At 50.7% G+C, this 25552-nt stretch overlaps 7 protein-coding genes across 7 annotated transcripts; 2 read left to right on the top strand and 5 right to left on the bottom strand.

Annotated features, from left to right (window-relative positions):
* Window positions 1-1849: 1849 nt before the first annotated feature.
* STEHIDRAFT_170450 (uncharacterized protein) lies at window positions 1850-3525 on the bottom strand (the record flags this gene model as incomplete). The annotated part of the gene is made up of 5 exons (XM_007307065.1): window positions 1850-2312; window positions 2381-2946; window positions 3027-3191; window positions 3272-3335; window positions 3398-3525. The coding sequence occupies 4 exons, from the start codon at window positions 3523-3525 to the stop codon at window positions 2893-2895; spliced, it is 411 nt and encodes a 136-aa protein (XP_007307127.1). The 3' UTR covers window positions 1850-2312; window positions 2381-2892.
* Window positions 3526-4695: 1170 nt separating this feature from the next.
* On the bottom strand, window positions 4696-7572 carry STEHIDRAFT_101126 (general substrate transporter). Its single transcript, XM_007307064.1, has 17 exons — window positions 7254-7572; window positions 7174-7189; window positions 7063-7115; window positions 6873-7012; window positions 6719-6801; window positions 6616-6660; window positions 6479-6546; window positions 6218-6423; window positions 6101-6154; window positions 5929-6037; window positions 5764-5870; window positions 5613-5700; window positions 5468-5551; window positions 5340-5409; window positions 5183-5277; window positions 5053-5110; window positions 4696-4981 (listed from the first exon to the last, which is right to left on the bottom strand). The coding sequence occupies exons 1-17, from the start codon at window positions 7294-7296 to the stop codon at window positions 4795-4797; spliced, it is 1506 nt and encodes a 501-aa protein (XP_007307126.1). The 5' UTR covers window positions 7297-7572; the 3' UTR covers window positions 4696-4794.
* A 265-nt stretch (window positions 7573-7837) lies between these two features.
* STEHIDRAFT_101122 (Phosphoenolpyruvate/pyruvate domain-containing protein) lies at window positions 7838-9207 on the top strand (the record flags this gene model as incomplete). Its single annotated transcript, XM_007307063.1, has 8 exons — window positions 7838-7914; window positions 7979-8040; window positions 8101-8118; window positions 8173-8264; window positions 8345-8398; window positions 8494-8703; window positions 8807-8927; window positions 9050-9207. The coding sequence occupies 8 exons, from the start codon at window positions 7838-7840 to the stop codon at window positions 9205-9207; spliced, it is 792 nt and encodes a 263-aa protein (XP_007307125.1).
* Window positions 9208-10025: 818 nt separating this feature from the next.
* On the bottom strand, window positions 10026-11538 carry STEHIDRAFT_133089 (Ribokinase-like protein; the record flags this gene model as incomplete). The annotated part of the gene is made up of 6 exons (XM_007307062.1): window positions 10026-10121; window positions 10287-10945; window positions 11006-11060; window positions 11124-11329; window positions 11412-11432; window positions 11499-11538. The coding sequence occupies 6 exons, from the start codon at window positions 11536-11538 to the stop codon at window positions 10026-10028; spliced, it is 1077 nt and encodes a 358-aa protein (XP_007307124.1).
* A 623-nt stretch (window positions 11539-12161) lies between these two features.
* On the bottom strand, window positions 12162-12965 carry STEHIDRAFT_61989 (uncharacterized protein; the record flags this gene model as incomplete). Its single annotated transcript, XM_007306704.1, has 3 exons — window positions 12162-12515; window positions 12602-12665; window positions 12826-12965. 3 exons carry the CDS (start codon window positions 12963-12965, stop codon window positions 12162-12164), a joined length of 558 nt encoding a protein of 185 aa, XP_007306766.1.
* Window positions 12966-13494: 529 nt separating this feature from the next.
* Window positions 13495-15299, bottom strand: STEHIDRAFT_113252 (uncharacterized protein; the record flags this gene model as incomplete). The annotated part of the gene is made up of 5 exons (XM_007307061.1): window positions 13495-13573; window positions 13748-13815; window positions 13841-13954; window positions 14280-14502; window positions 14626-15299. 5 exons carry the CDS (start codon window positions 15297-15299, stop codon window positions 13495-13497), a joined length of 1158 nt encoding a protein of 385 aa, XP_007307123.1.
* A 3042-nt stretch (window positions 15300-18341) lies between these two features.
* STEHIDRAFT_62409 (WD40 repeat-like protein) lies at window positions 18342-22196 on the top strand (the record flags this gene model as incomplete). The annotated part of the gene is made up of 4 exons (XM_007306739.1): window positions 18342-19907; window positions 19977-20461; window positions 20588-21620; window positions 21681-22196. Coding segments are annotated over 4 exons (3600 nt in total), but the record flags the coding sequence as incomplete, so codon positions are not given.
* Window positions 22197-25552: the final 3356 nt, after the last annotated feature.

Here is a 25552-nt window from a genome sequence, read left to right as displayed (position 1 = left end):
ACGAACTCCGAGCTGGGAGATCAAGTCAGATTACAACGACGGCTGTCTGCGTATTGCACTTGCTGCCCAGTTCATCATAACGGAGCGTAGGAATGGACATAGATAAGTACTTATGGCGGTAGTACCAACATCTACCAATGGGCGAGCTAGACCAGCTCATATGAGGTAGTCGCTATAAATCGTTGTGGCCATCCAAAAGCCTATGCAAGGGAAACTGTACGTCATATGTGTCTACCCTGAGGCACAAAAGAGGTATCGAAAGTGCGGTGACCTACCTCCAGAACACCGTTCTATTCCTGTTTGTGATTGCGACAACATAGCGGTCCTCGGGCCTACGAATATGCAGAGATGTCGTGATAGCGGCGCCCGGCGATTTTTAAGCTATAGGCCATGGGTGCGACTGGTCCGCGCTACGAGACAAAGCCTGAATTAGATGGGCACCGTCAAGCTTCCAATGGGTCTTGAATGGCTTATGAGGATACGAGTGAAGCTGCAACCAGAAAAATTTGAACGTACATTAAATTTGCGGAAAAATACATATTAGTGCCGACTGACCTGGTCCAACGAACCTACTTATCAAGCGATAGAGACATCGCTAGGGACAGGATCAGATAGACGTGCCGCGTGAAGCACAAGGGCTGCACGCGTTCGAATTCGTTGGCCTTTTCTACCTCTGTTGATGTGATCGGCTTGACGTCGGCCATACTGTATGAAGTTGATATGATGAGTTGCTCACCGTAAGTGGGAGTGTACATAGAATGAATCGAGGCGACGACTCAGAGTCGGACTAGAATGTTGGACTGGGCCACACTCGGGCTGATCCATAACAGTAGTATATGTGTAGTTTGGGAGCCGCAAGCCTTTCAGGTGATGAAGAGGGCTTGTTGTGTATAGACATGCCCTTGATAGTCGGATGCCAAACTGTTCTCAGTAACTAGCATCGAGCGGCAGCCCGAAAGACGAGGATCAGGATGTCGAGAGACACCGGTGCAAATTGGTGTGGGAACAAAATTGTATCGGAGTTTTAAAGACATACTTCATCATTCGTGGCCCGCCTGTGCCCGCTTTCTGTTATGGTTTGCACCGATTTTGCAGCGCTCCCTCCGCTTTCTTCATGCTTGCCCTCATATCTGTTTCTCCTTACCGAAAGTCATGAATGCCTCATTAGTGCTAAATTTCCAAATAAATACTTTTCATCCACCATCCTCCTTGGTTGCCAATCGGTCACGAACGGCTTGGGGGCCTCCCGTCCTTGCTTTCTCCATTCGTATTTTTACATGATAGATGTCCTCTTCGTAGTATATGCAGTCCTTGTACACATAGCACTTGTTCAACTTGTCACTTACAGCAAATGCATTTGAGACGCCACCAAGTGGCCGCCAGAGTGCTTCGGGAATATCCGGATTTTGGTACTCCGTGTGGCCCCGGTGGGCGCTCCTTGCTTCTCCCTCAATCGTCCAACTTGAAGATGGCACACACATTCAAGATGCACTCTGGACTGTGGCCTCGATCTTCTACTCGCCACAACTTAACGCTCTAGTGTCATTGAAGTCTTTGCTCGACTTTCGACCAGGAAAAACTGCTTGATTGGATGCTGTGGGGCGAGTTCGGGAACCTTCGGTGATCTTCGACGGCATTCTCGTCTTTTCTTGGGTTGCTCAAGATCCGTCCTTGTGTTCTCAGAGAACGTGCTGACGGCTGTCCGGGATGGCTCGCATGACTGCTGGTTTCATGATGCTCTCGGCGACTTCTGGAACGTTCATGACGATGTAAAGCTCAGTACGTATATAATCCGGCCGAGGACCTGCGTTTCCCTCATCGTTTACCACCAAAGACACCCCAGATCCCAGTATTTTCTCTCATCTCTCTCCATCAAAACTCTCAATCACTCCTCTCACAAACACACAAACGCACTCTTGAAATACCAAGCACCATGTCCATCGCACGCCAACTCTTCCGCGAGTTCCGCCCCTTCTTCCAGATGCTCGACGAGCCATTCGGTCGGCAGATCTCCCGCTCTAGCTACCCGCACCCTCGCTCTGTCTTCGACGACCCTTTCTTTAATGCACCTATGCAGGCACGTCCTGCAGTCGACGTTGCAGAGGAAGGGAGCAACTACATCGTGGAGGCGGAGCTGCCGGGGGTGAAGAAGGAGGATGTGGATGTCAGGATTGGGGATGGTGGAAGGAGCGTGACCATCGAGGGGAAGATTATTCGGAGGGGCGGAGATAGCGAACCATCCCAGTTGGACGCTTCCACTTCCGCCTCTGCCTCTGCTTCCGCTGAATCGACTACTGACCCCGCCACTTCAGGTAAGTCATTCCATACTGCTCATCCATCGTATCGGAACGGGCCGCATTGACACCTTGCTCTTATCTAGATGCGAACGCAAAAGCAGTCACCACTCAACAACCAAACCAACTCTCTGTCGAGCGCTCCTTCACTGGTAGCTCGACATTCACCCGCACTGTGTATCTTCCCCGCCCAGTAGATCCGAATCGAGTCTCGGCGAAGCTGGCAGACGGTGTCTTGACTCTCAGTATCCCGAAGGCGGAGGAGGTTGGAAGCGTGAAGGTCAACATTGACTGAACGTTGATCGTTGCTTTCTTTTTACATCGGTCTTTGACTCGAGCTTTCGCTACTGTACCATATATCACCCATTGCACCCTTTCGACCTATCGTCCTGTAGCATTACTGTCACTACTACTGTACCCTCACATTCAATAGTATGGAATCTCCGCTCATTGTGCGTTCATTCGAGGTGAAAACCGTAGTTAACCATACCACACTGCTGATTGATGCACGCTTCACTACCCAAACAAAAGTATACGCCACATTCGAAAAATTTCATCCTCCCCTTTTGCTTCTCTGATTCGAACCATCGACCTGTCCTCAAGCGCTCGATGTTGTATTATAAGAAATCACGGTGGAGGCAGTGCACAAAACCTATACGTCGATGAAGTACCGAAGCTTACTAGTCAGAAAGCTATCCTTCAAATCAGTGAGAGAAACGAAAGCAATCCTACCTCGTTTGGATAGATGTTAGTGCACTCGGCATTCACATTCGGATTATTCGCCAACAACGTGCTATCAGCAATGCCAGCCGTAGCAGCGATAGAAGCGCATGAGTCCCCACTGGTGATAACGGCGGTGCTCGTGCAGTCCTGGCCTGTGAGACCAAGGCAGAGAGTCTATCACAGGGGAAAAGGGGATTGAGGCGTCGATATCTGAGCAAAGCCCGCAAAGGATGTGGCAACGTATGTATACGTACCTCGCCAGGGAATAGATTTGAGCAGTCGGCGTTTATTTCCGGGTTGGCTGCCGCCAGCTGGTAGCTGTAAGGACGAAAGTCAAGATACTTCAGGAAGACAGGAAGCAGGAATGGGCCCATGCGAACGTGGAGGAGTTGTGCACCACTGAAATGGCATCACATATATCGCCCGTCACCACAGTGTAAATACGCGCACAGTCGGACTGGGCGTAGACAGCAAGAGCGAAAGGAAGGATAGACAGGAGGGAGAACATGGTGAACAATGGTAGGAAAAGGATCGAGGACTGGCAATGAACTGGAAGGCTGCGAGTTGATGCAAAATGGACTGCTGGATTCATCTGTTTATATACCTTGAGGCCATTGCGCGCTGAAGGCAATAAAAATGCAAGCCGAGGAGAAACTACCTCTCCGGGGGTATGCTCAGTCCATTTTCCGAGTCATAAGATCTATGCGAGTGATGCATCATACGAGAACGAGTAAGAGTATACTTTGCGGAAATGATTTCCGGAAAGGACGCGGTCAGTGTATGCCTTCAGGAGAAAGCAAAGGGCGTGTGCCTTGAGAATCTTGATAGAATACTTTTCAGGAGTGATGCAACTACTAGAGAGAGTGGAAGTAGGGAGGATATTCCCGTTGACTCGCCTGCATCAACCGGTGCAAGAGCCCCACGACCATACCAATTACCGAACAAAACTCACGAGCTGCATTGTTTTCATCCCGACTATTCAACCGTGTCGAAAAAAAATGATAGTCAGTATGGAAGAGAACATTCGTGCTCGTACACTCGTTACCAGTCACCCAGGGTAGGCGCTCGGGCGTACCTCTGTTGGTATAGAGGCGCCCTTCGTGGCGTTAAAGCGTCATACTGACTCTGAAACTCTGGAAAACGCGCAGGTCCGACACCAAGCCTGATCCCGGGGATGAATAGCAATATATCAGCATCAGTTTTCCCACTGAACCAGCAGTGGAACAACGTACTTATGAGGCACAGTCAGACGGGAAAGAAGGAAATCTGACGAGGTTATAAATAATCCACCGAGGGTTATGTAGAGTGTCGACTTATGCAACTATGAACAGTTGCAACCTAGACTCTGGACAGATATACGGGCATATCAACATCATTACCCAAACAGTCACTTGTATAGCGATGGAATAAATACAGGCTTGGGGTTCAAGAACGGAAATCTGCTCACCCTGACAACTCTAGATCTGCCGTTTGCAGCTGTGGATATCGAGGATGCTACAGCCTGCTGTGACTCTAGATGAGGGCTTTGGAGTTGGCCTGTGCATGATGAAAAGCGCCTCTACGTAACTGCAATCGGAGTTGAGAATATGTATTCAGCGATTCAAAGCTCGTGGAAGGGAGGAAGGAAGGCAACTCCCAACAACACAGAGTGTTAAGCATAATTTATCTCAAGTATAAGGGAAGATATATTGAATAGATATGAGTCGAAAGAGAACAAGCAGGACCCTCCTGCGAAAATCACAGAAAACAAGTAATACAGATGTGACCTTCCGAAACCTCATGCGAGGTAAGTCCTTTCTACCGGCCCAGAAATAGAGGGTGCTTCGCTATGCTCCATTCTCTCCTCATCTATCTGTGATTTACCCATTTTATCTGCCCGATTTGCGGCAGCGACATCGAATTCTGACATGACGACTTTGTCGCCAAAGTCAGCTGCAATCATTTCGAGCGTCTTGCCTTTCGTCCTGTAAAGCGAATCAGATAGCATTTAGTCCGTGGTGATAGCAAAGGTATAGATAAAAAAAAATAGGCTTACTCGGGGAAGAAAAGGAAAACGCATATCGTGGATATGAAAGTCGTTACTACGAACACATCTGTGCGTTGATGAAATGTAAGTTTGTCGGACAGGAATGATGTGGTATCAGGAGGAGGATGGAAAGACGTACAGTAGTAGTTTTCTCCAATGTTAGCAAATGCGCTAGGACCGGCCTCGGTGAGAGCAATATTCCAAATGAAATGCGAGAACGATGCTGCTCCAGTCCTAGAAAGCCAAGATCGTATTAGCAAACCATGAAGAGTGGAAATGAATCAGGTCGGACGGACACTTTGCTACGCAAGAAGATTGGCAGGATCTCCACACCGTAAAGCCATGTAGTACTGTTTATTCCGAGATCTGTGTGCACGGGGAGTATGAGGGAAGAGCATGCGCAAAAAATATGCGGAAGACGTACAATAGATGCTCGTGTAGAGATAGATTCCTAAGATGGCAAAACCTTTGCCGACTTTATTGTCCGAGTTGGTGAAAAACCTCGCCACTAGTTTCGGAACAGCTTCATCAATGGATGGACGGTAGGCAGTTTTGAAGAAGGGACATACTGAGCGCAGAGTAGACCAAGTCGATGCAAAGTCCCATAGCACCAAATCCAAGGAGTTTTACACGACCGAAGCGGTCGATCAGACGAAGCTATGATCATTTATGGTTAGTAAGATCCACACATCCCTTAGAGATTGATGCAGAAAGACTCACCGAGACGATGTTGATGAGAACGCCAAGGGTACCATAGATACCAGAGAGCAATAATACATCATTTCCTGTGATACCGAGTTTTGCGTACAGCGTCGTCTGATAATAGTCTTCGAAGATGATCAGCATATGTTGGAAATCCAAGCGATGACGATACAAAGGACGTACTGATAACATTGACACCGGTGAGGGATGTCATGGTCTGTGTGGCGATGGCAATGATCACACGCCTCTTATATTTGCTCCAAGCCTCCTTGAAGCTGGAGAGCTCAGTGGACTAGAACGAGACACGAAAATATTTAGTCCAACGAGGAATTTAACCATCGAGAGACCATCCCACCTTCTCGTACATAATCTGATCTCGCATATCGGTAAACTCCTTGTGACACGACGGCTATACCAGCCCACTGAGTCTCAGCATCTCTAATCCACTACAAAAACCAAATAGAACACTCACGCCGTCGAGATCCCCTCTAATTTTCGTGAAAGCTGCTTTTGCTTCCTCATCACGTCCGTTACGAATGAGCCACCGTGGCGATTCCGGAAGGAAGAAAATCAAGCCTATTAGAAGGATGACGCCAGGAGGGATTTGGAGAGCAAGAGGGAATCGCCATTGGAAGGCACCGTTGGAGGCGTGTGCACATGCGAATCCGATCCAGTTTGCTGTCGTTTTTGGGGTTAGAGAAACTGAATAACGTCTAGGCGTTGAAATGCATACCTAAGAAACCACCGATACCGATCATGTACCCTGAAAGACCACCGATAAGACCACGATGTTCTGGCGGACTGAAAGAACAGAGGGGAGCATAAGTCGATGATAGAGCAGAATGCAAGGACAAGTAGGTGACGACTGACGCTATCTCAGAGTTGTAGATTGGGACCGTTCCGACGAGACCACCGCTGAGCAACGACGCTGCGTTCAGAACATAAGACATCAAGATCAAACGGAAATACATACACAGCGACACCCGTTAAGATACGTCCGACCAAGAACATGGGGAAGTTCTGTGCTGCAGTCTGGATGACGGTACCAACAGTGACCTGTGAGGAGTTCGCTCAATATAATGAACAAACTAAATGAAACTGCTGGGGTCCCGAGATATGAGACGTACGACAAGACAAAGCATTCCCATGAAACGTTTCCTTCCGAGTCTATCTCCCAAAACTGATTGCAATATAGCACCGATGGTCTCTCCAGCGATGTAGGTGGATACGATAGCTCCCGTCGCAGCAGAACCGGGATTGCCCATATCTGAGGAAGACAATGTCAGTTCGATTCCAGAATTGTATGGGATAACGTACAATCTTTGAAGCTTTGGTGTGCAATACTCGTCGTGATGATACCCGTGTCATAACTGTTATGAAGTCAACTTAGTAAAGAGGCCCACTGAGTCAAAAGAAAGATACACGTACCCGAACAAGAAAGACCCTACGGTTGAGCGGTGTCAGTATCGAGTTCCGAGTCAGCGCGATATAGACCAGAAAGCACTCACCCAACCCCGCAAACAAACCCAACGCGACAACATAGAACCTCATGATGATGATGAAGGTCGAGGAAGTCGAAGACTTTCGTAAAGAGACTCTCCTCGCCCTCCGCGTCCATCCAAATCGTCTGTCTTATATTCGCTGCCTTCACCTGCCAGGCACATGTCCATCCTTCGCCAAGTTCCAACTGCTTCACAGGTCCGGTGCCCCGCACTGTCATGAAATAGGAAACATGCTTAAACGTTGAACAGTTGTGGGGGCGGGGCTTTGCGGGGCGGACCGAGAAAGACGGGACGAAAACAACCTCGTTGAGCGGGGTCAACTGGGGAAGCGGGGGGATGACTCGGCACCATAGCTGCGAACGTCCGTGAGTCCGTGCCGTGGGCTGCAACTTCCAATAGCCAGCGTTTTATGCAGAGAAAACAGTTGCCAATGTTCCGGAACAATGTTGTGTGTAGGGATGTCACGGTATGCAGTCGGACGGAAGTGCGGATCGCGTTCCGGACTGAACGCATTCGTTCACGCCTTATAACAACCCTCGCACGAAGGAGATGAAGCTCTCACGACCGAGCGAACGACGCAGACGACGAATATGCCTTTCGAAATCCCTCTGCGAAACAAGCTGAATGCTGGCGAGAAAGCGGCTGGTGCATGGCTCACTCTTCCGAGGTGAGCAGGATTCGTTTCCGTCTGAACCTGAGCGTACACATCCATCTGATGTTATGGGCTGTAGTACTGCTATCGCACGAACAATAGCCCGTACAAACAACATCTCATGGGTGCTGATTGACGCAGGTACGAGGGCAGAGTACTCACTGAGTATAATCCCAATCTGATCTTGGACGTGGCTCGTAGAGCATGGCTTGATAACCGGTGTGTAGCCGAACGCCACTTCACCGCTGCTGTAACACTCATCAGCCACCTCAGACTCCCAATTTTACGACCTCACCAACGCCATCGCCTCTTCCGGAGCATCTCCTCTGATTCGTGTCCCAGCAGAAGAACCGTGGCTCATCAAGGTAGATATCAGTCGCAATCTCCGTCCTTTTCTCATCAGTGACTGACTGAGCGCCACACCACCCTCGCCACCGTGGCACAGCGAGCTCTCGACTCTGGCGCCCATGGTCTCATGGTCCCAATGGCCAATAACGCCGTACGTTCACCTCTCTCCAAACACGACACCGACCCAAAGATCATGAACTAATGAACACCCGTCCATGACCACCGAATACGTTCGTCACCTCACAGGAACTCGTCCGCAAGGTCGTCCTCGCCACAAAATACCCACCAGTAGGCATCCGTGGTTTCGGTCCTATGTACACGCACGCAGCGGGCGCACTGGGAGGTGACTACAAAGCCCGCGCGAACGAAGACCTCGTCATTGCCGTGCAGATCGAACATCCTCAGGCCGTCGAGGAGATTGACCAGATTTGTGCCACGGGGATCGACGTCGCTTTCGTATGTCCCTCTACCTCCCTCATCCTTCCTATCTTCGCTCGCAGGATAGGTGCGGTGGTAGATTGAGTTTGTGGCTGGTACTGATGAGAAGGTGTGTTTGTAGATCGGACCATTCGACCTTGCGTTGTCAATGGGCGTCGAGTTTGGGAGTGAGGCGCATGAGGCGGCTATCGCTAAGATTCTCGCCTCAGCGAAGAAGGCAGGCAAGACCGCTGCGATCTTCTGTGCGTCTGCTTTCTCTGTCTGCTCTTTCTCCCCGGCCCTCCTCTCCCGTTCTATCCACCCACTCTTTGACCATGAGAGATCTGTTCCTGACCCTCGGCCATTGCCATCATTATAACTCTAGGCCTAACCGGTGAACAAGCCGCAAAACGGTTCGCCCAGGGATTCGACATGGTCAGCGTCACGACGGACATCGACACCATCACGGACGGCTTCGCGGCTGCTTTGAACACTGCGACGGGAAGCTCGGTGGAGGGCGTGAAGGGGTATAATACGAAGTAGGCGGCGGTCTGTAAATTGGGCTGGCAGAGAAATGTATATTAGTTGTATGGATAAAGAACTGCAGACTCAGAAGGACGAAGTGGCTGCTGTGGCACGACAAAAACTCATCTGGAACGACTCCGGCCTTTCGCACCGAACATATGCAGAATATCCGAGGACATACGCATGTTTTGCTTGGTATTGATATGTGATGCAACCGCAACAGCTAGGTAGAGATCTACCCGCATCCATGATTAGACGCACGTTGGGCAAGGCACAAATATTGACACTCACGGGCTCCTCCCGATTCTAACTAAGGACATTGTCCTACGTGCTCGTACCTCCTCCGGGAAGGAGCAATGCTGATCCGCGGCCGGACTCTCGACGTTTCGAAATCCACCGGGGACTTGTCTCTTTGAAGAAGATGCACGGGCCCGGGAAGGTGCAGTGTGCAGGCGTATGTAGGAAGAATATCCGGCAAATCGTCTCGACGCATGGCTTCGCGATTCCACTGTTCGATTACTCGAGTTGGGTAGAGGGTCAGCGTTAGAAAGTCAACGTCTACTCACGACGAGGAACCCGAGGGCAGCAACATAGATATCCCGACCTCTACAATGCGGTAAGCTGCGGCAAATACGCATTCACAATATGGACACCCCGTGCCACATCAATTTAAACCCACATTTCCGGACTGATTCCGAGGATTCAAGATATTCAGAATCCATGGATCTGAATCTCGAAAAGGAACTGGCAGCTGCCCTTTCATTAACGCTGATTAGGATTGGCACATAAGGGTGAGGACCCGGGCCATCGATCACATTCCGGGTCTACTGCTCAACTTAGGACCCGAGTGCGAGCCCAAGCCTCTCATCGACCTCCTTCGCCAATGGGATACTCTCCATCGCACCGCGTTTCTCGACGCACATTCCCGCGGCCTATACATATGCATCATGCATCCAGTCAAACACTCGGTCAGCGCTCGTCAAAGCAGAAAAAAAGATAAAGATTCGATGATTGAACCTCGATGAAAGAAACGAAGAAAGGAGGAAAAACGAAGAGTGTGTGCCTGTGTAAGTGAAAGAACAGCAGATTCAACATACCTGAACACATCTCTTCAACACCCCCTCCACCCCCTCCTTCGTCAACTCCCCCGTCCCGCTCCGTTCCCGAAGCTGCATCAACCCTGCTACCATATATCCCGTAAAACAGTCGCCCGCACCCGTCGTATCGACCGGTTTGCCGCCTTGTAGCTTAGCGGCGGGTAGAAAGATGATTTCTGGACTGGAGCGAGGGGAAGAGGCGGTGCGGACTAAAGCGAGGACGCCAGCAGAGCCGAGCGTGCATACGATATTGGTTTTCGGGATTCGAGACGCGAGTTGGAGGACTTTAGGATATGCTGTCAGTGCAGTGTAGGCCTTCCCGCCGTTACTAGCAAACCCACTCCCACCGACATCCGATACCGAGCCCGACGCATCCGAAGTCGCAGACGAGTCCGCCAGCACTCTATACAAATCGGAAGCCTCGCCCTCATTCACGATAAGCCATGTCAAGCCATCCCAAGGAAATGCGCGGAGTTCGTCGGCGGAAGGCATGGGCGAGGGGTTGAAGATGGTTGAGATGGGAGGGGAAGAGGAGGCAGCGAGGGAGAGGTAGCGAAGTGTTTCGGGGAGTGGGATCTCGTTTTGAAGGAGGATGTGGGTTGTGGAGGCGGGGAGAGGTTTGGATGGGATGGGTGCGAAGTTCGCCCCTTTGAACAGGACTGAATATATGGATATTTTGTGAGAGAAGTAATGGAGGATGTTAGAAGAGAATGACGCACTGATACTGTTCTCGCCATAATCCGCAAGCTGAATGATCGCTCTCCCAGTCGACTCCTACACATCCTCACTCAGCCCCTGAACACTTCCAACGACCGACAACTAAACAATAAAGCGCACCTTCGTGACTTCCACACTCTCCACATTCACGCCACTCTCCCTCAACAACTCCCTTACCCACGTTCCGTCCTCTCCCACAGCTCCGACGAGATCCGCCGACGCGCCAGCTTTCGCGACCGCGACGGCTTGGTTCGCGCCTTTTCCGCCTGCGCGTTTGGAGAGGCCGTGCGAGGAGATCGTCTCGCCGGGGCGTACGATGTCTTTTACTGAACGGGGTAGAAAGAATAAGAGTCATATTCATAAGAACTATGATGTTATGGAGAAAAATTGGGCTCATAGCGGACGTACCGTGGAAGAATTCGTCAACGTCTGGAATGCGACGCCACAGTTGAATCAGTGCTACTACAGAGACTAAAAGAAACGATATCGACTCACTTATAGAGCCACGAATAAGGCAGCGAGAGGGTTCGGGCATGGTAACAATATTCTAAGCACTCAAGACTGTAGTGAAGGATTTAGTGGAGGAGGAATGAAAGTCGGGTCGATCGTCAGTGTATAAATCCGACGGACCGAGTCGAGTTGGAATTTGACATTCCACGGTTGAAAAGCCATACATACCAGGATATCAGATTTGACCACATCCCTTTCATGCTGAAGGGATTCTGTACGATTCTATGCACACTTTCAGCAGATTAAACGGTCCATTTTTTGGCAAAGAAGAAAAGGAGGAGTGAAGGACGAAGGAGACGAGTTAGTATCCGACGTTGCGGTCACAGAGCTGGTGCCACACAGCTGTGGTCGGTTTCCCGGCTTTACCCGATGTGGCCCAAACATTTAACGTTGAACTTGCGACGTGCTCGGAGACAGATGAGGTCGACGCTGTAAAGCGTTGAGATCTCGTCTTTGCGACTAGCCCACATTAGATAGTATATAACATCCAACCATTCATTCACGAGAACCCAACGGTAACTGCTTTTGCCCCATTTCAAGTCCGACACAGTCCATCCAACGGCCCAATAAACCCAGAGAAAGAATAAGAAGTATCGTCATCCCATCCCATCGTCATCCCTCCTTAATCGCTTCAACCCCTCAAAAAACTCAAGCGGACACCCATTTACGCCCCTTCAAGCGCTCGACGTCGTGTTGTACGCAATCGCGGTCGACGCCGTGCACAACACCTACAATCATAATCGCATCACAACGCTCTTCAGCAAAATATTCCACCAGAACTTCTTTCCCAAAGCCATACAAAACGAGAAGGAGAACAAGAACAAGAAGAAACCGCACCTCGCCCGGATAGATATTCGAACAGTCCGCGTTCACATTCGGGTTATTCCCCACGAGCAGCGAAAACGCTATCCCAGCGCCATCAGCGATAGACGTGCATGTCTCGCCGGAGGAGACGACGTGGGTGGTCGTGCAGTCTTGGCCGGTGATTCCGAGGCAGAGAGGCTATATGCAGGAGATAGGTGTGGGATGTGGTTAGCAGAGGAGAAGGTAGGAGGTGGAGCGTTTGGTATATATGGTGGAAGGCTGACCTCGCCTAGAGCCAAATTCGAGCAATCCGCGTTAATGGTTGGGTTCGCGTTCGCGAGCTGGAACCTACGAGCCAATGATACGACGCAACCTGAATTAGCACAATTCCACATAGCTTGTGGACGGTCTTCCAGGAAGAAAAATACAGAAAATGCAAGGAATAGAGAGGGTCGGAGAAGGAGAGGGAACAGAAAGACGAAAGAAAGAAAGAAGAGAAAAAACGCACGTAGAAACATTCTGTGCTGCCGAAATCGAATCGCAGACATCGCCTAGACGAACCGTATAGTTCCTCGCACAGTCGGATTGGGCGTTCACTAATGCTCCAAAGAGCGCGAGAGGAAGAAGAGCGACGAGGGAGGCGAACATGGCTGGTTCCGGTGCTGGTGCTAGGAGGGCGAAAAGCTTGAATCGAGAGCAGAGAAGAGGATACCGGACTGCGAAGAGTACTGAGGAAGGAACACCAAATATCAGAGAGGTTTTATAGCCCTCAGAGCGACGGCACCGTTCACTATAATATGCAGCGTACCCATACCAGTCATTTGAGCGGGAAACGACTGATGTAATCGAATGAATGAGAGGTAATGAGTGCCTTGTTGCCTATGCCGTGAATCACGCATCAGAGCAAGTATCTTTGGCGCCAAACGATGCATCGTCTCCGGCGTAACTAACGCCGGTGAATGTACGAGTCAAAAATGGTTCATGGATCGTCTTGTTACATGCGACGCCAACGATGGACACTCGCAAGTGACTCCCATCAAAATGGGTCCCGTGTGTGTGACCAGCTGCACATCGTTCCCAGGCAAGTACAGGCGGAGAGGTCAACCCGTCGATGGAGAGAGGGAGGAGATTTGAGAGGATATCAAGCCCCGTGTTCATACGAAAGACTCGAAACGAGTTACACGAGGTCGGCATCAACAGAGCGGGCCCGACGCATCAGAGCAGACGGAGAAAGATTTGTGGGATGCGGGAAAGGTCTGAAGGGGTAAGTAAAGCGTGAAAGTGGAATTGAAGATCATGGACATCATTGATACGTACACCGTACAACCCTGACACGGGCAGTTAAGTGGTACAAAAGACCACGGCACATATATCATAGAGCTAACCCAGAGCATCAGTGCCATTTCCTGAGGGCCCAAAGTCTGATGTACTTTCGTTGCACAACACTAGTATGAAGGAACGTGACTCCTATGGGGTAGGAACGTGGAACGACTTGGCCCTGGATGCGTAAGGCAAGAACTCACAGGTGCACCAGCTTGAGACTCGAGGGCCAAGTTAAAAGAACGCGTCGGGTGACGGCCACTCGTCGCCGCCATCTTACGGCGCGATGGACGTGCGCACAAGGTGCGAGCTGCAAGCTCTTAAGGGAGTCATAGCAGAGTCGGGATGCCGTAACAGAAATGAAATGCGGGCGTCTGCATCGTCGAGGGAAGGCAAAAAAGCCTCTCAGAGCTCGAGGCTGGCTAGCTGGGGCCCCGCCGTGCGCGTCAGTCACTTACGACCGGGCGTGGTAGAGTCGCGTTTCAGAGTGAGTGGACGAGTGAACGCACGAAGAGAAGATGTTTGAAGGTCAGGAAGGGTCCTTATAGCCAAGCATTGTACGGTCGGAAACCAGTGAGATGACCGCCAAAAGACGGTGCAAAATGATGAAAGATGTACATCTCATTGTCATCGTGCACGAACGAAGCCAGCCGCAGGTGCTCCTCCACTCCGCTTCATCACGCCCAAATTCGCAGCTCTTCGTTCCCATCCTTGGGTCTTCTTTTTGTTGGCACTGGTACCCTTGAGGGATAAGGTACGGGAGAGGAACTTGTTGATTCGGGGAGGAGGGGCGAGAGTACCTGGTGTGTGTATGTCGGCGTGGGTGTGTGAGGATGGTGGTGGGAGAGTTCGGATCGTACGAGACCTGTTCAAAAGCATAGGGAGGGGAGAAAAAAAGAGAGGAATTCAGTTAGTGCGATTGAATATGAAGGTGGAGTGTGTGGCGACTAGGAGAAATATTGGGCCACACGATAAGAAGAGGGCTCACCCGAGGACAATATCTTTTGACAAGCTCTGCACACGTTTCCGTTTCTTGGATGCTTTAGAGGCTTTTGGTGCAGGTGGTTTTGAGGGAGTAGTAGTACTTGGAGGTTTCAAAGGTTTCGAAAAGGCAGCGGTGAAAATATGGTCGGGAAGGTATTTCGACCTTGGGTCTGAAGCGTCGTCGTCGTCGTCTTCCATGTCGTCCTCGCCCTCGTCGCCGTCCTCCTCATCTTCGTCTTCTCTTTCGTCATCGTCATCGAGTTCTTCCATATCCTCGTCCTCGTCCTCGTCCTCGTCGCTATCCTCGTCGCCCTCTTCACCGTCGTCCATACCGATATCCATCTCCTCATCGTCTTCGCCGCCCGCCTCCTCCATAGCCCTCGCCATCCGTGCCTCTAACCTCTTCTGCTCCTCATCCTCCTCTATTGCTTCATTTCCCTTCTTCCGTTTCCCTGTCTTGTCCTTTTTGCCTTCCTTACTCTCTATCGTCTCGTCAGCATCAATCGTCTTCGAAGATGCCTGCTCCTTCAACCACAAATCCCTCTGCCTATTCCTCTCCTTCTCCTTCTTCTTCTCTCCGGCGCGAAACGACTCGACCTCCTTGTCTTGCTTCCGTGCCGTCTTTTTGGACTGGGAGAGGGAGACGGCTTGGGGTGCGTCGGATTCCGAGTCTGACATGGTTCGTAGTATTTCTTTGAGAAATTTTAATGGGGGTAAATGATGACTGTGAGTATGAAAATATGAGGAAGTCCGTGCGCTGGTTTGTTCAGTCGAACGCGGTGCGTATTTTTTGGGCAAGTTTTTCGAGACGCGTCGATCCGGACCGCTGGTGGGCCGGAACCTGGATCAACAAATATCACCCAAGTCTGTCCAAGTGCCTCTCTTCCTCTCGTCGTCACAACATGTATACTTATGCTCAACATCATGATTCGAGAAAGCGTATAAGCTTGTTTCACCCTTTTCTTTCCATCTCTGACATTGTCTCACTTCACAGTAAGGGTGGCCAAGGCGATGCTTTTACTTCTTCGGACCGGTTCAACCTGCAGTTAAATTTCCGTCCTCGAGCCTGGCGCCCAACCTAGCCGTAGAAACAGCGGATCGAACACATGCAGTAAGACTAGGGAACCTGGCTACTCTGCTTGCTTTGCTCGTGTTTGAGCTCTCCACTGCGCTCGGGCGGCTTCATGGAATGGAAGGAAGGAAGGGCGCTGGTTCCGCCTAAGTTACATGCTCCTGGTGGTTATTCTCAAGGCCGGTGAACGCTCTCAATTACCCTCATTCTGTCGTTTCTACCTCGTCACTCATCGAATATACACTGCCGGCGTACCCCACTGTTTCCAGCTCAGCGCAACCATTTGCGTTCCATAATATCCCTGCGAACCTGACTAGTGCTATCTCTAAATCGAACGGTGACAACGCCGACTAACGCTATCGTTGCAGGTCATTTACAGGCTCCACATGCCCGTTAATATTCCTCCTCGGCCTACATTTGTACTTCTTTGTTTGGCGACGACACCAGCGGCCAGGCTTTGCGACACAGAAACTTTGTCATGCATCCACATCCGTCTCAGGACAGAATTTCGATCGAAGCTAGGCCTGTCCGTTTAATGCTTCGTTGGCATATCCACTGACAAACCCATATTTGGTGACCAATTCTGGATATCTACGAGTCCTGGATCCTCCAATCTGACCATGTTTTCCGAACTTCATGTCGGTTCTCAGGCCACAGACGCATTTGCGCCCGAATGTCGACACGCATACTCGTCACTCGAATCATCTAGGTCTCCAGCCCGTGCTGGTAGCGATATACTTTTCTCGTGTATGTTCTACTTTCGATCGTATGCAGGGTGTATACATTTCCTTAACGCTTCTCAGTTCACACTTTGGCGCGGTCTCTTACTACATTGAACTCACAGACGTCGCGTTTCAGTTCCCGCCATCCTGTCAACAAAACGAAGACCGTCATTCCCTGCGCGCCCCTCTACAACACATGGACATCCGTCCAACTGCACGCGGTTTGGAATTCCTCGACTCTCGTCTTCGTCATAAACTATACCCCTGTGCGCCGCCAGGGACATGGACATCTGACACAACGGCTGAAAGAGTGGTCGCGTGTGGCGCCACCGCGGAGAGCCTAAGGCCATGGCGTTCTCATCGTATAGCTAATATGGACTATACTTCGAATCTGTCTTTATCTCCTGTTTTTTTTGGGACAGTTCAGTCTTGTCAGTGGAAGCTTCCCTGTTCAAAGTCACCGCCCAAGCGCTGAAACAGTCTTCTCACAAGTCCCACGGCGCGCGGTTGGATCTTGCTCGCACGTTCAGTACCAGACCAGAATAGTTATCATGCTCCGCATCTTCGCCCATATTGGCCCGTCGTTGCTTTAGGGCGCCTGCATTTATGCTATATCTATCTTGAGCTGAGAAAGGCGTCCACGCGTATGCCTTGTGTCCGTCCCAAAGCCTCACTACCCTGCGCCCTCACTCGTATCCATCTCTCCCCCTCTACTCCTCTCACGAGCATCCCCCAAACAACTTCGCAATGTCTTCGAGCTCCCGTCCCTCTGTCTTCCGTAATCCCTTCAGTCGACGTCGTGGACGCGACCAAGAACAAAACTCAGCCTCCGAATCCGATCTGATTCCTCATCCAATCAGCCCGAGCACTACAAGGTAGACGACGGATATCTCGCCCAGTCCCTCCCAACGGTCTGTTTTCACTCTATCTCACCATGTCGACTTGTATAGCCATGGATTTTTCGAAAATGTTCGAGATATTTTTCATGGAAAAAACCGAAAACAGTTTGAAGTACCCAACCCAGCCCCCCGCCCAGAGACTCCCACGCTCGATATGGCACCATCGGTCCCTATCGACGCTCAGCTCACGATGCCCTCAGGTGCGTAGAGTCTGTCTGACTCAGTGGTCCGTACTGATCAGTCAATTCACAGTGGGTGCCGGTTCAAATTCCGACGACGTTCCCTTCAATGTGACCGCCAAAGATATCAATGCAGCACAAGCTCACTCTCGCGCCTCTCAGAGGGCGGCAAGTGTTTGCAAAGGCCTCGTCCATCTCGCGAAAAGGATTGAACCCCTCTTAGAAGGAACACCTTTCAAGTTCCCGGTCGCAGTCTTCACGGCAATTGCAGATGCTATTGAAGTACACCTCGTCATAATTGACAGCGCATTACATTCGTCAAACTAATTATCTATGCAGGACGTCAAGGTCATGAACGACAATGCCGATGAAATATTCGAAAACCTCAAACGCCGGCTCATCATCATAGAGCGGGCAATGGAGGAGACGGAGGATTTGGACTCTCTCACGAGGATTGACGCTTTTGTCAGGTGCCTCAATTTCGCCATGCTTGCGAGACTTTCGGGATCGAGGCTGATTTCTCTGACAGATTTTTGTTACTCAAGGCGCAATATGTGTATACAGTACAGCAGACGCCGCAGTGGAAGAAAACAATCGATATCGAGCATTACCATGAGAAGATCGAAGAAGCCGTGAAGGAACTTGGTCAAACGACGCAGGACTTTTCTGTACGTCAGCTCGGTAAAATCACATCAAAACTGCAATCTGATCCACCATCAGGTTGATATTTCCTTGGCCATCGAGCGGGACACAAAATTGATTCGCAAACTACTCCAGGTAAGTTCACTCACTCACGGCAGCTAAGTCAGTGCTTACCACTATCGCAGAGCATTGAACGCAAAGAGTGGCTCCGTGCGCCCACTGCCATGTACGACTCGGATACCTCAAAGGACACACCGAAGCGTGGTCCGTGCACAGAGGGCACGCGTGTCCAGGTCTTGGAGCGCATCCGAGCTTGGGCCATTGATAATTCTCCGTCGTCCCCCCCAATATTCTGGCTCAGCGGAATGGCGGGCACCGGGAAGTCCACCATCGCATATACCGTCTGTCGATCTTTTGACTGGGGCGGTATCCACCATATTCTGGGTGCCTCCTTCTTCTGTTCCCGCCAAGTCGAAGATCTGCGACGTCTGAGCAGCATCATACCTACTCTGGTATATCAGCTCGCACGGCATTCTTCATCGTTTGCAAAAGCTCTTTTCAACGTCAACCGGGATGATGTTCATGACTCAGCCAAACACATCAGTCACTTACTAGTCCAACCGTGGCGGTCATCGTTGAAAGACCGTCCTGACGATCGTCTTCCCACTCTCATCGTCATCGATGCTCTCGACGAGATCGTCGAAGATGGTGGCCCGAAATTGCTACGATCCCTTATTGAGATGATGGCAGAAGTAGGACCCAGCTACATGCATGGTCTCAAGATCCTCATAACGAGCCGTCCTCACCCTGACATAGTCTACAATGCCCAGTCGCTATCACGAGAGGCCACTTATCGTCTGGAAGATATCGATAGGGAAACTGACCGAGATGACGTTATGAAGTTCATTGTCGACAGTTTGCCAGAACTTTGGACCTCATATCGAAACGAACTTTACGGCCTTGCGGACCTCTCGAATGGCTTGTTCATCTATGCTGCCACTGTGATTCGTCTGATATCCCGTCGTGACTTTTCCACGAAGCAAAAGGCTGAGAGAATCTCTGTGATCCTGCGGGAGCAGAATACCCGCCCACTACGAGGCGAGACTCGCTTGCCCATTGATAATATCTATGCGGACATCCTCGACGAGTCCATCCGACTCAACCATCCAGACGAAATCAGCAGCTTCCGACTTACCGCTCTCCATGGCATCCTATGCGCTCTTCGACCCCTCTCCATCCTTGAACTCGCCGACGTTATATCAAAAGACTCTGATGACATTGATCCAGAAGCGGTTCGGCTGCTTGTCGACGATCTTCATGCCGTCACATACATCTCAAACGACCGCATATATACACACCACCAATCATTCCCCGACTACATGTTTGACGAGCAGCGCTGTGGCCCACATGTGACATGCCGACCGGGTGCTATTCATCCTGTCCTTGCTCAAGGGTGCTTTCGTATCATGAAACAATCCCTGCGGTTCAACATATGCAGTATCTCGTCATCCTACTGTTTTGATTCCGAGCTTGTGGATCTCCCTGAGTCCATTACCAGAAACATCACCAGTATCACAGCTCTGGAATATGCATGTCGGTATTGGCCATCACATCTCAAAAGCATACCGACCGAAAGCGAAAGCGCCCTTTACCTCCTCCACCAACTGCTGGCATTCAGTCGGTCAGAGAAGGTGCTGTTTTGGATCGAAGTCATGAATCTTCTTTCTATCAAGATGGAATGCTATAATGGAATGGGAGCGGTGATGGAATGGGTGACCCAGATGGTGAGCTCCTTCCTTCTCACAAATGAGAATGTCGCATTGATCATTTTGACGTAGCAGCAATTCGAAGCTATGCCTGAGCTGCAGCTTGCCTTGAAATCAGTATTCAGAGTTATCCGGTCATTTCTGCATACCCCTGCATCACTATCAACACCGCATCTGTACATCTCGAGTCTGGCGGCGGACCTTGCCTCGAATTCAGAGATGCCTAGGGAGTGGGGGGCGGGCTTTTCTGGTTTGCCACGCCTGCGCTTTGTCGGAGTCAGTAATCATGGCGGTGTTCTCATGCAAGTGGACGTCGGGGCTGCAGTGCAGTCCGTCGCATTCTCTGCTGATGGTCAACACATCGTCTCGGGTTCGAACAATGAAGTGGCGCGCATCTGGGACGCATCCACTGGGAAGGAATTGAAGAAGCTGGAGGGGCACACTGCATCCATCACCTCCGTCGCCTTCTCCATCGACGGTCAGCTCGTTGTCTCGGGCTCAGTGGACAAGTCGGTGCGCATCTGGAACGTTGCCACCGGGGAGGAGCTGCATAAATTTGAGTCGCACACTGACTCCGTCACCTCCGTCGCCATTTCTGCTGATTGCCAATGCGTAGTATCTGGCTCAGAAGACGAGTCGGTGCGCATCTGGAACGTATCCCCCCGGCCATCGCAGAAGCTGAAGAGACTGGAGGGACACGTTGGCCGTGTCACCTCTGTCACATTTTCCGCCGATGGCAATCACGTCGTATCGGGTTCGTCCGACAAGTTGGTACGCATCTGGGACATAACTACAGAGAACCAGCTACCAGTGAAGAAGCTGCACGGTCACACTCGCTATGTCACCTCCGTCGCTTTCTCCGCAGACGGCCAGCATGTCGTCTCGGGCTCGTATGATGAATCGGTGCGCATCTGGGATGCGTTCACCGGGATGGAGTTGCAGAGGCTAGAGGGCCACACTGGCTGTGTCACCTCCGTTACATTCTCTGCCGATAGCCAGTTCATCGCGTCGGGTTCGTCTGACAAGTCGGTGGCCATCTGGGACGTATCCATAGGGAAGGAACTGCAGAAATTGGAAGGCCACGCTGCCTCCGTCACCTCTGTCGCCTTTTCCGCTGATAGGCAGCGGGTTGTCTCGGGCTCAAGCGATGAGTCGGTGCGCATCTGGGATACATCTGCCGCAAGGGAACAGCAAAAACTGCAAGGCCACACTGACTCCATCACCTCCGTTGCCTTCGCCGCTGATGGCCAGCACATCATCTCTGGATCGTACGACAAGTCAGTACGCATCTGGGATGCATACACCGGGAAGGAGTTGCAGAAGCTGGGCCACACTGCCTCTGTTACTTCCGTCGCCTTCTCTCCCGACAATCGACATGTCATCTCTGGGTCATCTGATAAGTTGGTGCATATTTGGGATGTATCCACCGGGGAGCAGTTGCAGATGCTGGAGGGCCATACTGAACAGGTCAACTCTGTCGCCTTCTCCGCTGATAGCCAGCACATTGTATCGGGCTCGTCTGATCAATCGGTGCGCATATGGGATGCATTCACCGGAGAAGAGCTGCAAGTTCTGGAAGGCCATACTGCCTCTGTTACCTCCGTTACTTTCTCCACCGATGGCCACCTTGTCGCCTCTGGATCATCTGACAAGTTTGTGCGCATATGGGACATATCTACTGGGGAGGAGCTGAAGAGGCTGGAGGGGCACACTCAGTATGTCACCTCCACCGCCTTCTCTCCTGATGGCCAGCGTGTGGTCTCAGGCTCATCCGACAAGTCGGTGCGTATATGGGACGTATACACCGGGGATGAGCTGCAGATACTAGAGGGCCACACTGCCTCCATCACCTCGGTCGCATTCTCAGAGGACAGCCGGCACGTAATTTCTGGATCGGACGACAAGTCGGTGCGCCTCTGGGATGCACTCACCGGGAAGCAGCTGCGGATGCTCAAGGGACATACTGACCAGGTCACCTCCATTGCCTTTTCCACTGGAAGCCCGTACATTGTCTCGGGCTCATCCGACAAGTCGGTGCGCATCTGGGACACCTCGACCAGGAAGGAAACTCATGGCATAGAATGGAAGACAAACCCGGATGGCTGGCTCTTATCGACAAGATCCAAACAGCCTCTTGTTTGGATCCCGACTCATTTACACCCAGGCCTTTGCGACAAAGATACTCTCCTCATCATGTCTCAAAATCCTTATACCACAATCGACTTTTCATCAGCCTGTTTGGGGACCAATTGGATGAAATGTTATACTGAACGCGGCCAGAGTCGTGAAGTATAGGTGCTGCATATACATGTGTGGAGAATGAGCCTTGGCTGTCCATTTGTTTCCTTCCTTTCTTCTCTTTTCACACTTGTTATACTATCGAATGCCCGAGAGGCAGTCGACGATGTGTATGATATGCTCAGGCTGGTCATGGCTAGGACTCGGATGCAACACAATGCACTGAGAATGTGTTGAACCCTGTACTTAGTTGGAGATATACTTTCGTTCTTGCTTCAACTCTCTCGGTTTTGAAAGCGGGTTTCGGGTTTGAGGTTTCGGATTTTGGGTTTCGGTGGTCGATTTCTGGTGGCTTATTTCAGTATGTGAAATGCTGTTCTTAAGTACTTCGCCTCGTGCTACGTACCCTCCTTACTCGCCTGTGCGAACAAATCTGCAACGATGTTTATGTAGAGAGATCTTCCGACTTGCGCAAGAGTTCGTCTGAGAACGGCGAGGAGAATACATACAAGGACGGTGAAGTGGGATCAGAATGAGAGACCGGCTCATAAGTAAGATCTTACTCCTCCTAGAAGACTCACGCATCCCATATCATTACTCAAGCCTCCTGCGCGCCGTCCGTCAGCACGGCACTCTACGGTTGTAGACCAACAGACACAATGAATAGGGAGATGACATGATTACAATCGTGAAAAATACACAAGGAAAATGCAAAGGTCAAAGAGAAGAGATGTCTGGGAAACGGCTCACAGGCATTCCCGCATAATTCCTCGGGAGCCGTTCGTCCCTAATAGGGTTGTGCTCAAAATAAGATGTTGCTGGAAAAAAGTCAGACGCGATCGTCGCAACTGTTAGACATCGTGGTATTGTTAGACGCCGTGGTAAACAGCCGGTAGAGTCGCCGTTCCCGTCAACAATCGCCCAGGTCTCCACCCCAGTGCATCATCTTCAGTATCAACATATTTCTGTTCGCCACTGCGGCTCGGATCCTGAAAAATAATGCCATGTTAGTGGGTATAGGCAGTGCTGTCCGAGGTTCTTGTGCTTCGTGACCATAGCAGTGGTACCTAGTGAGAGTTGAGAGAGGGATGATGCAGTCCTGTAGCGTTCTGTGGAATACACAATGCGATCAAAACCCAATACAGTGTTCAGGCCGCGACGACAAAAAAGAAGACCGAAAGAGACAAAAGGAACTGCCCGCACACTCACACACGGCGAAGGAACGGAACAGGTGAGTAGAACCCAATCCCGATATCGGCTCGTATCTCAGCTCGCCATCGTTCGTTGCATCACCCACGAGTAGAACATAAAGTTTCATACCGAGTTTGGCGCGGAATATTTCATGGACGTGAGGATGGGGAGTCGTGGGTGTTCGTGAAGGTTTCTTGATTGAGCAAGAGGGAAGAGGGGAGGGTCAGAGACTGGGATGTGACATGATCACCTTACACGCTTGTTATTGACCCCTATTCACACAGATATTACGTATCGGGTGAGTCGAGCTAGTGATGGCTAAGTCTATCGATATACTGTAGTATTTCGATCAATTCGGCGGTCACGCGTCACAGGCCCTCCAAAATAGGCGCATGGCATAAGTATGCCTAGGGAGGTCCGATCCAAAATCGCTGGATTTCGCCCTTTTTGTCCGGTCCGATTTGGGAGCGGAATGTACGCACTCGGATCGGGTGCCCCGTTTTGGAGGACATTTGGTACGCATTTCGTATCGGACATCGCCCAGCATAGAGCTCGAACATATGTGTTTTATTTCTCATTATGTGCACACCTCGTCGGTGAGTGTTTGGAGGGGATCTCTCACGAGTCATTTTATCTCTTTTGTGCGCACTATGGGCTATGGTAAGATCGGACCTCGCTGTGAGTTCACCACTTTTGTCTCGTTTGGGATCGGACCTGGGGTCCTTCGGAGGCCGAAAATGTACGCACTATGATCAAACATGAGACCAGTTTTTGGCCCAAAATTGTCCGCACTAGGATTGGACCTCGCCCAGCATATGCCATGCACCTTCCAAAATTGACGAAATGTCACACCTGTAACAGGTCACAATCGCATCTGTCGAAACCATCGAGCGAAATACAGTCCCAAATAGGCAATTTTCGTCGATTTTCGTCGATTTGACGAAACCATCGAGTGAAAGGAGGCTGTCACACGTCACACAGCGTGCCGAATTGATCGAAATACTACAGTACTGCATAAGATAGTGAGATGGAATGAGGGAAGATACTTAGTGCAGGACGAGGGCGAGGACCCGCCTCATGTCGTTTATGACATACTTCTTCGTCAAAGGACTCGGGCTCGAGCTGAGAGAATTAAAAGAGTAACACCGTACTATGACTTGACCAACGGATTCAAGAGCAGCGCCGTAAATCCACTGCGACATGTTGGAGAACCTTTACTTCTCTCGAAACTTTGAAGGATATTCACGTATCCAGGCCAAAACTTCGTTGAATGCCGGTCCAGTCTCATCTGCGAGCTGTCTTGGTGCGGAGACGAAAGCGGAGTCTGTGAGCTAAGGGGCAACTTGGGACTTGGTCAGCCAAGTCCGGACGCGAAGCGAGAGGAGCCGCCGGGTGGGCGGGCAACTCGCGACGCAATTCGCATCCGCAGGATGCGAAACAGCATGTATTAGTCTCCCACAGGCAGACCTGGGTGTTGAAGATAGGGCGTTCAACATGTCAAGGTCTGCTACGGAACACACCCCCGAGACCGTAACAATATCGGTGTCAACACCGCAAAATGAAATTCGGCAGGAGATGCCGGCTGTGGCGAGCTGTGGCGATCCAAGTCGCAGCGGCTAACTTACATACTAGAGGTTTTATGATACGGGCGCTTCGACGACCTGGGGACAGAGTTTTATGCACCAGATGATGTAGCCTCTTTATAAAGAGTCCTTGTAGTAAGCTATTGGCTCTTTGCAAAGAGTCGACTGCCAAAATATTAATGGCTCTTTATAAAGAGCATGGGCTGGGGGATATTCTGGCTGGGAAAATGACCGGAAAAATGGGCGGAAAATGGCTGGAAAATGGCTGGAAAAATGGGTGGATGGGTAGGGGGTGGTAGGGGGTTGGGTAGGGGGTAGAATGGGGTAGGAAAATGGGGGGTAATTGTGCAGCAGGGATAGGATAGATGTATACAGGGTTCAGGGAGGATGTATGGGGCTAGGTATGGGCTCTGGGGCTAGGGTAGATAGATACATGGATAGGGATAGGATGGTGGACAATAAAAATACGGAAAAATAGGGAAATAATAGCAGGGATGTTGGGATTGATATACTGGGTACTGTAGGGGTGTATTAGTAGGGGAAATGGGGTGACCTGGGGGTGTTTTGGTAACTTTGTGAGTTTTGTGATTTAGAGTGAATGAATTGCAGGGGTAGGTGTTGTTTTGATGGAATTAGCTG

This window comes from Stereum hirsutum, assembly GCF_000264905.1.
Source record: "Stereum hirsutum FP-91666 SS1 unplaced genomic scaffold STEHIscaffold_12, whole genome shotgun sequence".
NCBI classification, from domain to species: Eukaryota; Fungi; Basidiomycota; class Agaricomycetes; order Russulales; family Stereaceae; genus Stereum; species Stereum hirsutum.
Note: the sequence above shows the minus strand (reverse complement) of the source record. Positions and strands in the feature narration are given on the sequence as shown.